Source organism: Notolepis coatsorum (genome assembly GCF_963971535.1).
Source record: "Notolepis coatsorum genome assembly, chromosome: 6".
NCBI lineage: Eukaryota > Metazoa > Chordata > Actinopteri > Aulopiformes > Paralepididae > Notolepis > Notolepis coatsorum.
Genome location: NC_140170.1, coordinates 152,446,199 through 152,464,450, shown reverse-complemented (window position 1 = coordinate 152,464,450; position 18,252 = coordinate 152,446,199). Strand labels below are relative to the sequence as shown.

General features: G+C 42.7%; 1 protein-coding gene across 1 annotated transcript in view; it reads right to left on the bottom strand.

Annotated features, from left to right (window-relative positions):
• tmf1 (TATA element modulatory factor 1) overlaps nucleotides 1-18,252 on the bottom strand; it is a 53,109-nt gene that overhangs the window by 34,113 nt on the left and 744 nt on the right. The window contains exons 2-6 of the mRNA XM_084316280.1: nucleotides 16,218-17,608; nucleotides 15,421-15,524; nucleotides 7,940-8,066; nucleotides 7,681-7,786; nucleotides 547-689 (exon numbers count right to left, since the gene is read on the bottom strand). Coding sequence (XP_084172406.1) covers nucleotides 547-689; nucleotides 7,681-7,786; nucleotides 7,940-8,066; nucleotides 15,421-15,524; nucleotides 16,218-17,608 — 1,871 coding nt within the window. The remainder of the gene's footprint in view (nucleotides 1-546; nucleotides 690-7,680; nucleotides 7,787-7,939; nucleotides 8,067-15,420; nucleotides 15,525-16,217; nucleotides 17,609-18,252) is intronic.

Sequence of the window (18,252 nt, the reverse complement as noted above, 5' to 3'; positions counted from 1 at the left end):
AGGTCAGTACTAAGAGGTCAGTAGTAAATAAACCCAGAGCACTGGGAGGTCAGTACTAAGAGGTCAGTAGTAAATAAACCCTGAGCACTGGGAGGTCAGTACTAAGAGGTCAGTACTAAATAATAGGGATGGGTACCTTTCACATTTGAACCGATACGGTACCGGTACCTGTGAATCGATACCGGTACCCAACGGTAAATTTTTTCGGTACTTTAGTCTCAAAAAATTTAATTTACCTACCTCAGTCAAAAAAATAATAATCCAAATTTCAAATAACTACAATTTCGACAGTTTTCGGCTTGCCATTGCTCTGACTGCTTTGTTGTTGAATCAAGTCAAATCCTAGGTAAGCATATATTGTGCGTGTGAACATTGACATGGAAAGAAAAAAAGGTAATTTTTTATTTTTTTGTATCTCACTTGAATCGATACTCGGTAGTACCGACGTGTTTCGGTTCGGTACCTCAAAAGTACCGAATTCGGTACCCATCCCTACTAAATAAACCCTGAGCACTGGGAGGTCAGTACTAAGAGGTCAGTACTGACCTGCTGCAGGTGTCTGAGCTCCTCCTCCTGCTCCTTGGTCTTCTTGCCCTGCTTGGTGATCTTCAAATCGCTCTCCTTCTCCTTCACACGCAGCTTCTTGATGATGTTGGAATGTTGCAGCTGCTGCTTGGAGAGCTTTTCACCTGCGGGTGAGAGAACACCTCATCAGCCTCAACAGTGTGTCTCTCGCTCTCTCTCACACTCTCTCCACTCCACTTATTTCATCTATCATCTATACATAGTTTGTTAGCTCACCATTCTTTTTGTATTTTATTTTTTTTATTATTTTTTAAACAAAGATATAAACAAACGACACACGATAAGATATACAAGCATTATTAACAGTGCACATCCAATGAAATCACCATATAGTTAAATGTCTTATACAGGATATACCCCCAATACCTGCTATCTAATACCCTACACACATATGCTCTAGCTCGTACCCCCCCCCTCCCGGACCCCCCATTGGATAATCCATCCATTATCCCTCGCTCCTAACCAGACACTACCATTATATGCTAGCTTTTATTTTCTCCACCACTTCTAACCACATTGTCATTTTGGATTCATTGAGACCCAAAATTCTTGCTGTAGATATTTCTTGATAAATCACATCGAGATATGTAATAATCCAGACCTTTCAGCACATTTTTTCCGGTTGGAACCATCGTGATGCTATCAGCTTTTTAGCCACTGTGATACCCGATAAAACCAATCTCTTTAGCTGTGGATGTACTGCACACTCAAAAACATCATTCAGCAGTAATACAGAGGGGTGTACAGGTATATTCAGAGTTAAGAGATTTGATAATTGCTGGGTCACCTCTTTCCAGAATATCTTAACTGGTGGGCAGTCCCAGTAGGCCTACATGTGCATAAATGTCCCCTCGTCCCCATTTGTACATAAGGAGCATTTGGAGTCTTGTTTAAGACCCATTTTTTTCAGTCTTATAGGAGTCAAGTATGTCCTGTGAATATAGTTAACATTTATTTGTTGATGGTCCGGGTTCCTTGATGTAAATCGAACATTTGCCCAGGCTTCTTGCCAATCAAAATCACTTTCCAGGTCTGGTATATCCCTCCTCCAGACGGAGTCTAGGTGGAGGGTTTCATACGAGGACGTTAGTAATTGATGATAAAAATCTGAAACAAAACCTCTCGATGTCTCTCTTTCATAGAAGAATTTGTGGTATCTGTGGTGTTCAATTGGTATCTTTAATGGAACACCGTGAGACTTCAAACATAATAACTGTAAAAAAAATTGTGGACTCTGTGAGATTAAATTCTTTGCGTATTTCTTCATAACTACAAAAACCCTGTTTGTTAAAAACATCACCTAATGAGTGTACGTAAGCTCACCATTCTATAGAGAACTAGGTTATGGCTCCTTTGTTTATGTAAGCTTTAGAGTCATTAAACTCTATCCTTACCGGTAAATCAAATACTTAGAAATATTAGAAAGAAATACAAAAAAAATGTATTCAACCAAATACAAAATTATTTCTCTGTAAACAATCTGATGAGTGAATATCAACATGCATATAGAGAAGGTCACTCAACAGCAACAGCACTCACACAAATGACGGATCAATGGTTGAATGATATTGATGATAAAAACATGGTGGGAGCAGTACTGTTAAGACTATAGTGCTGCATTTGATGTGATAGATCATAGAATACTACTTGTGAAACTGGAGTGTTATAGCTTTGCCCCAAGGGCGATATCATGGCTAGAGAGCTATCTATAATCTATATAACAGGACTCAAAGGGTACATTTTAATGGCAGTATCTCTGATGCTAGATGTGTGGTGAGTGGAATCCCCCAAGGGAGCTCACTGGGTCCTTTACTATTTAAAATGTTTACTAATGATTTCCCTTTGGCTCTTGAAAAATCACATGTCTCCATGTACTCTGATGACACGATATATACACAGGCCCCCACAATTGTGGAGATAACGGAGATTCTGAACAAAGAACTGGAAACAGTACTGAAATGGGTGAATAGCAACAGACTTGTGCTCAACATAAAAAAAACGAAAAGCATTGTATTTGGAACAAATCATGCACTACGTCATAATCCGCAGTTAATGTTAAATTGGTCAGGGGCAAACAAGGGAGACTTGGGAAAGTTGCAGCTGGTTCAAAACAGAGCAGCTCGGCTTGCCCTAAGCTGTACATCACGTTGTAATGTTAAAAAAATGCATGTCAAGCTCTCCTGGTCGACAGTCCAAGAGAGGCTGACGGTATCACTCCTCGTCTTTTTAAGAAATATCAAGCTGATGAGTCATCCTACGTGTCTATATAGGCAATTAACACCCAGCTCCGAAATACACACATACAAGACGAGACATGCCCCAAGAGGGTGCTATCAAGTCCCTAAAGCAAAAACAGGGTAAATGCAGCGAAAAGTGCTGTAGTATAGAGCCATGACTGGTGGAACAAATTGCCTGATCACATCTCTAAAGAAAAAACAAAATCAAGTTTCAAAAGACAATTGAAAAGGCATCTAGAAACCCAAAGATTGTAAGTTAATGACACAGCAGCGCACACATTTAGCACACACACATGAGCGAGCCCTCATCAGTGTGATTCATTCTTCTCTTTTATTTTCATTTCAGGTAGTTGTACCTTAAGATAATTGAAGGCTGGCATCTGTAAATGCAGATATAAGTACTTTATTCTTATTTTATTATCATTTTTATTATTATTATCATTATTTTCTTTCCAATTAAATGAAAATCAGAAAATAAGTGGTATATGATGGAAGATATGAAAGTCAATGCTTGAAGGAAAATGGACTTCAGAAATCTGTTTTTTTACTGTTCTGTAAAAGTCTTGTCGAATGTAATGTTTTATGTTTTGTGTGGACCACAGGAAGACTAGTTCAGTAGTTGTTGTCATGCAACAGCTAATGGGGATCCTAATAAACTCAATAATAAGTCCGCTTCTGTGAATAACCTGGTGTCCTGGTCAAATGATTCCACATCACACACACACGCTGATTTGACTAGTGGCTGTGGCCTCATCTTCTGTTTAAACAAACACATGTCCACCTCTGGGTTTACAGCCTTCATTATAGGTCTACGGGCTGGGTAACCAAAAGTGATATCAATCATCCATGTTGGATTCTTCTAATATCATCTGATGTTCTGTAGGCCTACTGTTCTATGAATCAACTGAGCCTGGTCTGACTCAGGGAAGTAAATGGCAGGTAATAATGTTGCACAAGAAATTATTTACCGATGATAAAATTAGCTTTCATTCAAGGAAAGGACCTCTAAAAAACAATGACCTTTCCATCTGACAACTCCTGTCCAGACCGCCAAGAATCACACAGTGATCCTAGATGACCAGTTGTGGTGCGAGGCCCAGTTTGCAGCTTCGTCAGCAGTTTGTCACAAGAGCCTCCTTGTTCGAGCTCTAGTCGCCTCCCGACTGACTACAACTATTTGCAACAAAAAAGAAACTGTTTGTACTCATTCATTTGTGGGCTGGTTTCTCAGGTACCGACTATTTTCCCTCAGCACTCCTCATTTGTGGCTACTTGCCATGTTTATGATACAGGAAACAGAGCTCACGTTACCGTCTCCTGCACTTATTGTAAGTAATTCTGGATAAGAGCGTCTGATAAATCCATGCAATGGAAAAGTATGGGGAAAGAGAGTATGGTCTAGATTTACAACCATTACCCATTTATTTATTGCTATACATCCATCTAGATATCAGTTCTGTTCTTGGCCGTGTCTCCTATTGTAAGTGGGGGAGAGAGAGAGTGAGAGGTTCTTTCTATCACTCTCATACACACAGCCTTCAACTTGTCTCACTCATATCCATCCATGTCATTCCCATTCATATCCATCTACATCATTACCCATATCTCTTATATTCTGTACTTCATATCCATTTATTATTACTATTAGTATACAAGTATAAGTTATTATATAATAATACTAAGGCCGGGCCGTTAACGCATTTACCGGGCTAAGTTAACGGCAGACTATTATCGCGCGATAAAATAATTGCTGCCGTTAATCTATTCTCAAAATTGGGTCCGAGAGCCAATTACATTAGCTGATGTATACCTGGTCGAATTACTCTGTGTGCGTAGAACTCCTGTGTGCAGGAGACACGTTGTGGGCGTGTTTGTTTACACACTGCTACTACACTCGCGTCGCCAATAAACATCATAGTTCAAGACATTGCGTCGGTCTGAGAGAAGAATCAAGCATCGGAAATACATTTGGACTGCAGTATTCTGTTGTGGATGGTTAAAACCTTTGTTTACATATTGTGGTGTGGATTAAAACGTTCGTTTCTGGAGTGGACCGATTTCCTGCCTGGCTGAAATCAAGCTTGTCCGTCCGTCCATTCGTCTGTCTGTCTGTCCTTCATTGCCGTCTTTGATTTAATGTTATCCTCTTACATAAAGGCCTCATGTCGTATTTGGGTAACTAGTAAAGTAACTGAGTTACTATTTTTCAGTAACTAGCACAGCACTGCGTAGAACACATATTTTGAATGCCTTTGGCAGACTTCAAATGAGCCATTTTAATCTAGATTAATCTAGATTAACTCCAGGATTGCAGATAGATTTTTTTTTTGAACTTTCTTTTATTTTGTGTCATAATGAACATCACATTGCAATAATCATACAGTATAATATACTTGATTCACATATTCAATGACATTTGTTACTCAGGCTCTTCCCTCTTATTCAATTTGTTTTCAAAGTATTCAGCATAATCAAAATAAACTGTATAATCCGAGTACGCCTCTTAAACAACCCAGTGGGGAGGGATTTTTACAATTTTTTTTTGATTTTTTGTAGGATAAGAAACGAAAAAAATAAATAGAAAAATAAATTTAGCAAAAGAAAAAAAAAAAAGAAAAAAGAACAACAAAAAAAGAAAAAAAGAGAGAGAGGGCGTCAGACTCATGCTAGTGTATCTCCAGGTACAGGGTTACATGTGACCATCTCTGCATAAACATATCTTTTTTCAGTTGCAATTGTGCAGTCATTTCTTCCATTGTATACATCTGTCTCAGTCTCTTGGTCCATTGTTTGATTGACGGTGGTTGATTTTGTAGCCATGCCATAGTTATCATTTTCCTTGCTATTAACAGTATCACTCTCAAGATGTATAACGTATCTCCATAGTATGTGCCTTTCGGTATACATCCCAAGATATAGTACGATGGATTCAGAGGTAAGTCAAGATCTAGAATGGTTTTAATCTCATTTTTGATATTCACCCAAAATGTCTGCACCCTTGGACAGTCCCAGAAAATATGTGTATGATCTCCGATCAATCCACATCCTCTCCAACATAGTGGTGAGGACCCACCAGCAAATCCGGAGAGAACTTGAGGAGTCCTAAAGTACCTGACCTTGACCTTCCAGTCAAACTCCTTCCACATTGGACTATTTGTGATTTTATGATTGCTTGAATGGCTGTCCTCCCATTCTTCATTTTCTATGATCACATTAGCTTCCAACTCCCATTTTTCTTTAATATAGGTGGTGTCTCCTGGATCGTCTAGTTGTAACATGTTGTAAATATTGGATATCTGCTTTCTTTCCATCAAGTTTTTTTCTATTGTGTTAATAAAGTACCGCTCCACATTTGTTGGTGGTCTCTTAATTGCTTCCCACTCACTGTGAGTCATTACATAGTGTCTTATTTGAAAGTATCTAAACATGTCTTTCGAAGGTAGATCAAAACATTGCTGTAGCTGTGCAAACGATTTAAAACAGTCTCCTTCCATTAATTGATTGATAGTAACCAGGCCCAAATCCGCCCATTTTTTAAAACCCCCATCCTCCATAGCTGGTCGGAATTCTGTATTGTCTGCTATTGGCATGGCCCTAGATATTGATCGTGGACCTCCCCCCTTTTTCCTTACACTTTCCCATACCTTTAATGTATTTGTAATCCATTTGTTACCAATCTTAATTTTTTTCCAGTATGCTTTCCCCAGGAATATTATGGATCTGAGAGGGGTCTTTGGAATTGAGTTTTGCTCAATCTGTACCCATCCTGAATCTAGGTCCTTTTGTATCCAATGCACAAGTATGCGTAATTGAGCTGCCCAGTAGTAGTTTCTTAGGTTTGGTAGACCAAGACCACCCTTGTTCTTTGGCAAACATAGTGTTTTAAGCCTTACTCTAGGTTTTTTCCTCTGCCAGATAAATTTGGATAGGAGTTTATCTAACATTTTAAAGGTAGATTGCAGATAGATTAATCTAGATAAAAAAATAATGTCTAGCCCACCTCTAAATAATACACAAGTAAAGGTTACTATTAGGGGTGTAAAGGTACATTTATCCGTACCGAACCGTTTCAGTACTGGACCTTCAGTTCAGTACAGCTGTGTACTGAACGAATACAACAGTACGTTAACTACTAACAAACGCAGGTGGAGTTTTTTTTTGCTTGCAGAATTTAATTCAAAACTCTATTATTAATTTCAATATAGAATATTCGTTGACAGCTCTACAAGTACAATTAGTTACTGCACACTACATCACCCCTGAGTGGAACATGGAAAGCCAAACTTTCCCCCACTGTACCGAAAACCCGTACCGAACCGTGATTTCAAAACGGAGGTACGTACCAAACTGTGGTTTTTGTGTACCGTTACACCCCTAGTTACTATATACACGAGTACAGTTACTATATAACAATACAAGAGTACAGTTCACTATATAATAATATGCGAGTACAGACTACTATATAGTAATATGTGAGTACAAGTTACTATATAATAATATGCGAGTACAGGTTACTTTATAATAATATGCAAGTACAGACTACTATATTAGTAATATGTGAGTACAAGTTACTATATAATAATAATATGCAAGTACAGGTTACTATATAATAATATATAATAATACATGAGTAGAGGTCACTATATAATAATAAGCTAGTACAGGTCACTATATAATAATACGTGAGTACAGGAGTTTATTATATAATAATGAGAGTTCAGGTCACTATATAATAATACATGAGGTCATTATATAATAATATGAGAGTACATGTCACTATATAATAATATGAGAGAACAGGAGGTCACTATATAATAATACACAAGTACAGGTTACTATATAGTAACATGAGTGTCACCTTCCTCCAGCAGGCCTCTGATCTGTTCCTCCTTCTCTCTGACGATCTCCAGAGTCTCGTTGGAGTTCAGCCTGGTGGACAGCTCCTCTCTCATACCCTTGATCTCCTGCGGAGGTTGATAATAGAAGACGGCAGTCTTCAGTTATGTAACTAGAAAGCATGGACACAGAGAGACTGGGGATCTCCGTGGGACAAGGAATAAAACGAGTAACAGCATAGATAAAGACATTCTCGTGAAATAAGCAGATGGATGAGTTACCTTCTTAGCGATGTCCCTCTCCTTGCAGGCCAGCTGAGCCTTCCTCTCTGCGTCTGCTATACGCTGGGTGAACTCGTCCTTCAGAGACTGGACTGTGGAGCTCTCCTCTCTCAGACCAATCACTTCACTGGAGGACACACAGCACGTCACTGGGTGTTACATTTAAACCATTTGGAGGTTTTTAATCTGATGAAAATGCCCCCACCCTAATCTTAATTTGTGATGTACTATTATTATTATTATTATTTCAGCATACGTAATCGATTAGCCTTGTGCTCACTTCTTTGCAACTGTGGCCTTCAGTGATAGTGTGTGTGTTTCAGCATCAGGCTGATGATAACATAGTAAGTACACCACTAATTGACTTGGGATAGAAACTAGGGATATGAATGAAAACCATATGAAACTTAGCTAATTGAACCATCAGACAGAGAACCACAGTCTGTGTTAAAGAGCTAACTGAGGAGCTTGCTAGCCAGGCAGTCTGTGACTGAGGAGCTAACTGAGGAGCTGGCTAGCCAGGCAGTCTGTGACTAAGCTAACTGAGGAGCTGGCTAGCCAGAAACAAATGGGATCAAATGTATCAGACAATAATTGTATAGGCGGGAGACTAAGCTACATTAATAGTAACAGTAACACACAAGAGTCTTGTCTACCTTCAACTGACAAGTGGGTATTGTCACATTCTAAAAAAATATAATCTACTCAGTTGGGAAAACCTGACTCTATATCAAAACGTCTGTCTAGTTTTTAAAATAAAGTGTGGATTGGCTCCTCCTCCTTTGTCCGGTTTCATCAACCTCAAGTCTGCCTCAACCAGGAACTCTAGAGGTGCGGCAAGGGGGGACTGTACAATCCCTTTAAAAAAAAGTGTATTTGGCCAGGCCGTCTTTTCATACAGAGCATCCTACCAATGGAACTAAATTCCTCAAACAATTAGAGTGTCCACATCATACCATTCATTCAAGTGCAGGGTTAGGGAATGGCTCATTGAAAATCATCACCGGCAACACTGAGGTGTCTGTGTGTGTGTGAATATGGTGCGTCTGTCTATGTCTGGGTCTCTTAACAGTTTGAGTGCCAGCCATTTAACATTGGAAAGAAACCCTGTTGAATGCCAGCACCCACTTCAATGATAGCGTTGTGAACGCATATTCTCTGTCTTAAATTATGGCTATGTGTCTAATCTGCCTGTCGCTTATCAATGACTTGTTTGCAGTCAACATTGTCGAAACGGATTGTTTTTTTATCTGTTCATTTTCATTTTATAGCATTTTGAAAAGCCCTTGTTTTCAAGGAAAATATATAGATTCCGTGATAAACAGCATTTACTGGAATATTCTAGCATACACAAAAACTGTCATTTTTCGGCCTATTTATGAATCGTTTTCAAATAAACGCTAGATTATCGATAGTATATGAGTTTATGCACGCTATAGAGGCGGGCTGAAAAATATATTCTCTCATTTCCTCATCAGGAATCACCGCGCACACACACGCATAAGGCAAAAGCTTATATCTCCGTGAAAACAGATCTGATTATCCTAAGACTGGTCAAATAAATTCCTTACCTGAGATCAGATGTTATCCAAAAAGATTATTCCAATTCCTGATCGCCATTCCAAATATCGATCACGCTTATTGATTACAGTGTTGATACTGTAAATACATAATCCACGCTGTTCTGATGGCCGGCGATCACTTGGTCTCTTCAGATGCCTCGCCGGAGAAGTAAAATGAGGAAACTGACCACTCCCCCTGCATCAGTGTAAAGTAATGGGGTGCAGTACCACAGGGAGAGACAATAGGGGGCGGTATCTTCCCAATTGAGCTCAGAGAGACTCTGCAGCACTAACCCGAGGCTCGATTGATGAAATATGAATTCAAATCGCCAATAAATTAAAAAAAACGGCAAACAGACGCTATATAGCGTCGGGGGCACTCAAAGGTCGGCATGAACTAACGATAAATAGCGTCCGTGGCATCCAATGTGTTAATATGTCATGATGTGCTCTGTCCTTGTGTCCATGACTGTATTGTGACCTGTATCCCTATCGTATGTCTATGTGCTTTTGTTGTGTTTTTATTCTAATGTTATTTATCTTGATTTTATTCTGTTTTTATTGCTAACCCTTTTTTCACACAGGATTTTAGCCTGTACCTTCTGGCAGGGGGACTGCCAATGGCAATTAGCCTTTTGGCTAAAATTGGGTGCATTTACATTTGTAAAATGTTTTATTAATGTACACTGTCCCCCTTGAACAAATAAAGTAAACGTAAACGATCAGAGCATCAAAAAACGCTTTGATGCATTCATGAAACATAATACCTATTATATACCTTTGATTTGTAAACAGTAGCGTGTCCAGGCGAGTAACGCAAACGCATTTAGCAAAATTCACATATTGCTCCATAACGCATAAGGGATAGTTAGTGTCAAATGAGCCATAGTATTGTCTCCAGAGCTATAATATAGAATATAGATATAGCCCTGCAAACACCGCGACGCACAGTGAAAATGCCTATTTTAAAGCGTGGCACATTTACTACAGGATGAGGATAATAGCTGGCAGAGAAAGAGTTAAATAATACTTTTTCCCCCCCAAATATTATTATTTCTTTCTTATACATAAAACAAGACGAACACAATACAGCAACAGTAACAAGACCTCACAATACCACAATAATAATAACAACAATGACATTAGCAATAACAAAAAATAATAAACACAGAACAAAACATAAAGAATTGACTTACTATTACAGACATCACAATAGACACCACAAAAGACAATTTCTCCCCCACTCCCACCCCCCACCCCCAAACCCCCCAGGACAAATACCAGACCCGCCACCAGGTTGCGGACCAAAGCAGCCAAGCAGGGATCGAAGCATGATCTGTACCAGGTCATTAAATAATGAAACGTTGTACAAAAAAGCACAACAGCCTCATATTCCCTCATTTGTTATGGAAATAGAGTAAGAAACATGTGGCAAATCAGGCGGCTGGGTGGTGCAGCGGACTAAGCGCTCGTCACCAACGCGAGAGACACTGGTATCGAATCCAGCTGTCAGCGTTGCCTCCAACTTGGCCGGCCGTCATACTGGCTCAATTGGCAGAGTCAGCGGGAGGGAAGCTGGTGGGTGGTAATCTGGTCGTTGTAAACAGCGACTCCTACAGGTCGGTCAGGGCGCCTGCACAGCGAGGAAGGGAGATGGTGAGGGTAGTGTGAGCCTCCCACACGTTACACCTCACCAATGAGGGTCCGCGCTGGCAGGTGAAAATAAGTGGCTGGCTGACTCCGCATGTATCGGAGGGGACATGCGATAGTATCCATCAACCCTCCCTAGACCGACCAGTGGGGGGCACATGCGAGCAATGATCAGGAAGGGGAGGGGGGAATTGGCATGACTAAATTGGGATGGAAGAAAAACACAGAAAAACAAGAGAAAAAGTGGATAAAAAAAAAAGAAACATGTGGCAAATCAAACTGACAAAACATAGTGTCCTCACTCAACACTGTCGTCACTCAATTCTTACCTCCATCTTGAATGTTATGGAAAAGATCGTCTACGAACAGGTCGAAAAGTACCATGTGAAAAAAAAGAAGCTAATCTACTAATTCAAATCTGCCTTCAGAACATCCCATTCCACTGACACATGCCTTCTCTATTTGAACAACCACGTCAAACACGAGGTGGACGCGGGCATATACTGTGGCATGGACATGCTGGACCTCCAAAAGGCTTTTGACACTGATTGATAAGCTAAAAGCAATTGGTTTTGATAGTTCATCAGTGAGCTGGATGCAATCCTACCTGGAGGGTGGAGGTGAACGGTACACTGCCCCCCCCCCCCCGATAAACAAGAAAACGTTGAAGACTCTAAGGGGGCTTTCACACTAGCCATCGGGGTCGAATCGGGGTAGAATCAGAGCGCGATCGCACAGAATATCGCGTGATGAGAACGCTCTTCCCCCGTCCCCGGGGACGCTGATTCGCTCCAAACCTGGACCGCTGGAATAGGTGGTCTCGGGTGCGCGCCAGTGTCCCCGACAACGGAGCGGGGGGCGTGGTGTGCAAGCTTACTGTAATGCTTTCATGCTTGCTTGAATTTTGGGCAGATAAAAACATACAGCAACAACTGGACAATACCCACAAAAACGATATTTATGGGCAATTTGGAGAGTTCAGACCTCAACCAAACAAGCATGTTGAGCCTCACGGCTCAGTGGATGAAGACTTCGAGATGAAGCCACGTTACAAGCACAAGACTTCCCTGGCTCGCATTAGGCTTGGCAATTTTTTTGCCATTGCTATGTCTACTATACATTGGTTTCTTGTTCGAATGCATTTATTTCTATAGACCAGTGGTGCCCAACCAGTCGGCCGTGATCAACCGGTAGATCAATGACATGCAATATAATTGACGCGAGCAATGGGCTAACGTTAGCTAACTAGTAATCACTAGGCTAAGCTAACTAGAGTTAGCCGCTAACCCTGGAAAACGCTCAAAGCGGACTCCACGACACCAGTTCCATTCGTGAGAAAAGGGGGTGGGTTATATTGACAAGGCTTGACAACAGAGGTTCAAATATAACTTCATATTTATTGGTTATTTGTTTCTTTATATCAGCATCCAGTTTCCACCACCGTATGTTAAACTCTTCCTGTGTTGACGTTAGAGTGTGACATCATCGCCTACGGCAGCTTACACGGTCAAAACGTAAACCGTAAACAAAACCCGGAGCGCATCAAGACTGCAGTGTGTACGCAAACTAGAGGGGGGAGAGGGAGGGGGGAAGTTCGCACCCAAGGACGGAGCGGAGCTGATTCGACCCCGCATGGCTAGTGAGAAAGCCCCCTAATAATAAGGAGCACTCATTCAAGGGTACTACGACTATGCTTGCACCTCATGGTACCAAAGCACCTCAAAGGCCCTAAAACAAGGCTACAAACATCACAAAACAAACTGGTCAGACTACTGCTGGGCCTTACTCATAAAACCAGGGGAGGAAATTAGGCCACTTTACTGGCCAAATGCTGGTATTTTTTACGTTTGGCTGGTAAAAAAATTCAGATACCCGCCAGTTGGCTGGTAAGCCAAAAAGTTTGTTTCCTCCCCTGCTGGCGAGTATACAAAAAAATAAAACATTCTGCAATCACTGCACTGGCAATTTGCAAACGGTGCGCATCTTCTGAGTGTTCGCTTTAGTTGACAGTGCCACGAGAGCACTGCACAAGACCACCCGCGGACATATAATGTTTAATAAACGGTTGCGCAGTACTGGCCAACCCGCGGACATATAATTAATAATAAAAGTCCCGCGGTACTAGGCTAGCCATCAGGAGCACTCGCAAACAGATAACGTTAAACACAGCAGAAGATGGAAAACAGACAGACTGACCAACGGGGAACTGCATCCAACCCTAGTACAACCCTCGAGTATAAGTTACTAAGGACACATTTAAATCACAGAGGTGTAATGTTAGTCTACTGGAACTGTATACAGTGGTTAGCTTCTAGTTAGCTATAGCTGCTTGCTAGCTAACGTTAGCCCCGTGTGCTCAAAGCAGCCAGCTAGGTGTATCTGTTATGACTATAATGTTTCCAAAAAAGCACCGGACTACGACGTAAGGTTAGACATTTTATTTCATGCTCAAAAGCCCCTGGCTTGCACATCGCAGTCACGAAAGGGGCTAGCTCAACCAGTGCACTGTGCACAACAGCACACCAACCCAACTGACGTTACCACAACACTTGACAGTACTTCACAGCACTGTCGTAAGACCACCGTGCTGTCTTAAAGGCACAGTGTGCCTACCCAGATGCATACACAACATTGACACGGCTTGACATACAAAGAAGTAATTATCACAATTAGCGATTTTTTTTGTCTGGTAAAAAATCTGTTTGGCTGGTAAAAAAAATCAGATACTCGCCAGTTGGCTGGTAAGCCAAAAAGTTAGTTTCCTCCCCTGCATAAAACCCACCTTACCCCTGCACATTTTGACAACCTAGGATGGCTTAGACTAGACGACAGCAACTTGCAATGGGCCTGGTCTACAAGATACACTACACCACTGGGATACCCATGTACATGTCGAAATACTTCCCAAAGGTCAGTGAATTCCACGGCCACAACACCAGAGGGAGTTCCACAAATCATGTTCAACTCAGATTCGGCTCAAACAAGGGACTAAACACGTTTCGCAATTACGCCACAATGTGGAACGCCCTACCCACAACCATAAAAGTGAACAAAGAGCACCTACGGGTGGCTGCAATTAGAAACTGGCCCCTATAAATGTCCAATTATCCCCCCCCCCCCCCCAATGTCCAATGTACAGTTTCTTCCCCTTTGGATGTATATATTTTTTATGATCTCTTTTTACTACACAGTTCTGTATGTCTTGTATGTCATAAATGTCCTGATGAGTTGAAAATTGGGGACCCTGATGTAAACAAGACTTTTTCTGGTCTGCATCCTCTTAGCAGTTGTTTTGTATTGAACCCATTCTGCAATCTGTTAATAAAGTTTTCAATCAATCAATCACTCAATACTGTCCTCACACAATACTGTCCTCACTCGATACCGTCCTCACTCGATACCGTCCTCACTCGATACCGTCCTCACTCGATACCGTCCTCACTCGATACCGTCCTCACTCGATACCGTCCTCACTCGATACTGTCCTCACTCGATACTGTCCTCACTCGATACTGTCCTCACTCGATACTGTCCTCACTCAATACTGTCCTCACTCAATACTGTCCTTACTCAATACTGTCCTCACAATACTGTCCTCACACAATACTGTCCTCACACAGAGGACTAGTTAAAACAGCTCTCATGGCACAGTGGTATTAAAGTGCATGGTGGTATTAAAGAGCCACTCAGTATTAAAGTGCATGGTGGTATTAAAGTGCATGGTGGTATTAAAGAGACACAGTATTAAAGTGCACAGTGGTATTAAAGAGACGCTCAGTATTAAAGTGCATGGTGGTATTAAAGTGCACAGTGGTATTAAAGTGCATGGTGGTATAAAAGTGCATGGTGGTATTAAAGTGCACAGTGGTATTAAAGTGCATGGTGGTATTAAAGAGACGCTCAGTATTAAAGTGCATGGTGGTAATAAAGTGCACAGTGGTATTAAAGTGCACAGTGGTATTAAAGTGCATGGTGGTATTAAAGTGCACAGTGATATTAAAGTGCATGGTGGTAATAAAGTGCATGGTGGTATTAAAGTGCACAGTGGTATTAAAGTGCATGGTGGTATTAAAGAGATGCTCAGTATTAAAGTGCATGGTGGTATTAAAGTGCACAGTGGTATTAAAGTGCATGGTGGTATTAAAGAGACGCTCAGTATTAAAGTGCATGGTGGTATTAAAGTGCACAGTGGTATTAAAGTGCACAGTGGTATTAAAGAGACGCTCAGTATTAAAGTGCATGGTGGTATTAAAGAGCCAGTCTACTCACTCTTTGAGGTTGTCACACTCCTCCTCCAGCCCAGCCTTGTCTTTGCTGACTGCCAGGAGCTGCAACTCCCTCTTCTCCAGACGGCTTGACAGCTCATCAATCACCTGCAAGCAGCCCACAACATAGCATTTTTTTTAGTTTTTTTTCACTTTTTCTCCCCATTTCTATTTTTCTCCCATCCCAATTTCGTAGTATCCAATTCTTCAATCCCCTGTCTTGAACGTTGCTAGACTATGCCTCCCACTGGTCGGCTGTAGTGAGGACAGAAGCCTTGCATCACATGTCCCCTCCGGTACACGAGGAGGCAGCCTGTCGCATCTTTTCACCACAGCAGCTCGAACTCTCAGTGGCGAGGAGTAACGCGTGGGAGGCTCACACTGCCCCCGCTACTTCCGCCGCACCGCGTCACCAAACCGACCTGTAGGAGTCGCTGTCCACAACGTCCAATCCCCACCCACCGGCTTTCCCACCCTCTAACACTGCCAATTGTGTTAGTATGAATGACCGGCCAGCCGGTAGAAACGCCGAGAGCTGGGCTCGAACCCAGCGTCTCCTGCGTTAGTGGCGAGCGCCTTGCCCACTGCGCCAATCAGCCACCCAGCATACAGACATTTCAAAGGCACAAGTTAGATGAGAAAACTGAAGGCACATTGTACTCATTAGGCAAAGAACAACATTAATTTGTCTTTAGTTGTGTTTTTCATGAAAAATCTATCTAGCTGAAAAAGCAAAAAGCAAATCAGCTATCTCTTATAATTAGGGCCATCAGCTATTTGGAAGTCAACACCAGCGGTTACCTTTTGAAGCTCGAGAATCTGGCATGTTGAGACACTTTTCCTCTCTTCTGTAATTGGTGGGGTGAGATGCTCTTCAAGCTCAGGGGCGGGACCAGACACTGTGACATCAGCCTCCGACTCCTGTTCCATCAGTTCTTCAGGCGGCTCGCTGTTGACAGGTGTAGCACTCCGCCCACTCTCCTCCATCTCATCCAACGACAGGTCCCTCATCGTTTCAGTCAGGCCTTCTTCCTCCTCGTCTTCCTCACCCTCTTTGTCTATCGTCTCCTCTTCCTGATTCTGAGCTACGGCCGACGACTCCGCGGTCGTGGGGGTGGAGTCTGCAGTGACCGACGCTAGCGTCCGACTCCCTGGGATCTCGTCATCCGAGTTGACCTCGCTGACACTCCGACTATCCAGTGACTGCACGCTGAATGAATCGATGCGCTCAAAGGCGTCCGAAGAGGAGCCACAGCTCTCCGTGAGCTTGGGATAGTCCTCCAGACGGGGGAATTCTCCGCAGGTGGAGGCCGAGAGAAGCTGGAAGGAGCCCTGCATCAGGTGAAGGTCGGCTTTGCCTTCGCCCGTCTCCTGCCGGGAGCTGGCCGAACTCTCACTCAGCACACTCTCGTGGTCCAGGACCTCGATGTCACTGGTGGTCGAGGTGCCAGAGGAGAAGGCGCTGACGGGAGGGGAGGGGGTTTCGTTCCGTCGGTCCTCCGCCTTCGGGTCTTTGGGCTCCAGCAGGATCTCCTTAGGGGGCGGCGGAGGTGAAGGGTCAGGCGGGATGGAGGTATCGGGGTCAGAGGTGACAGCGGGAGGTTCAGGGAAGCCGGTGACATCTTGCGTGTCTTGGGGTTCCGAGGGAGTCGGCGACCGCCCTGCGTGTGCGTCCTCGGGAACCGGCGGGGGGACGTCAGTTTCCTCGCCGCTCTCGTCGTCGGTGGTTGGGTCGTCAGCATCGCGAGGACAATCACTCTCGGATGAGACGGGAGAGACCGGCAGAAGGAGGATGGTGTCTGGTGGGGATCCAGCTGGTGAGGACTCCAACTGAAAGGGCTGGCTCTCAGCAGCTTCCTGGTTATCTTGTGCGACTGTGTCAGCAGAGCACGGATCATGAGGTTCCAAGTAATTTGTCATCACAACCTCCCTGCTCTCCTCGTCCGTCTCCTGCGCCCGCCTGTGGGACTTGGACGGCGGCACAGACACCACCTGGGTGCTTTTGACACCCTGAAGGTCTCCAGGGGGGAGAAAGGCACTGAAGAAGGTCTTGGTTTCATCCACAACCATGCGGGTAACGGGGGTGGTGATGGCCTCAGATGAAGGGGGAGGGGTCTTGCTGGGCTCTTCTGGCGGCAAGTCCCACTGGGTCATTCCCCACCCCCCACTTAATGGTGTCTTCACAGGTAAATCTGAAGGCAGTCAATTCCATCAATTCAAATTCAAACCTTACTGTCAAAATGTGGCAGTGCCACTTAATAAGAGAAGATATTCCTTTATTGATCCCCTTGGGGAAATTCAGGCATCATAGGAACATGGGAAGGGGGGGGGTACAGGTATGGGCATGGTAATAGAATAAGTAAATACAGGTAATTAAATTATAGTAAAGTAGAAAAGTAAAAATAGGCAGTGTAAACAATATAACTGAATACATGCATAATGAGCAATGGAGGACCCTTATATCAATGGAGGACCCTTATGTAAACAAGACGAAAGTATTTTTCTGGTCTTCATCCTCTTAGCAGTTGTTAGTGCGAGTTATTGAGCTGTACTCATTCTGCAATCTGTTAATAAAGTTGTCAATCAATCAATCACTTTTCAGACAGTGTAATCAAAGGTAAAGATTGATTGATTGATTGATTGAAAAGTTTATTAACAGATTGCAGAATGGGTACAGTACAGTACAGCTCAATACATACAATTGTTAAGGGGATGCAGACCAGAGAAGACCCTGTTTACATCAGGGTCCCCCATTTTCAATTCATCATAACATATGACATACAAAACATACAGAGAAGGGGTCTGTATGCCCCATCACCAGTCATATTATACATTA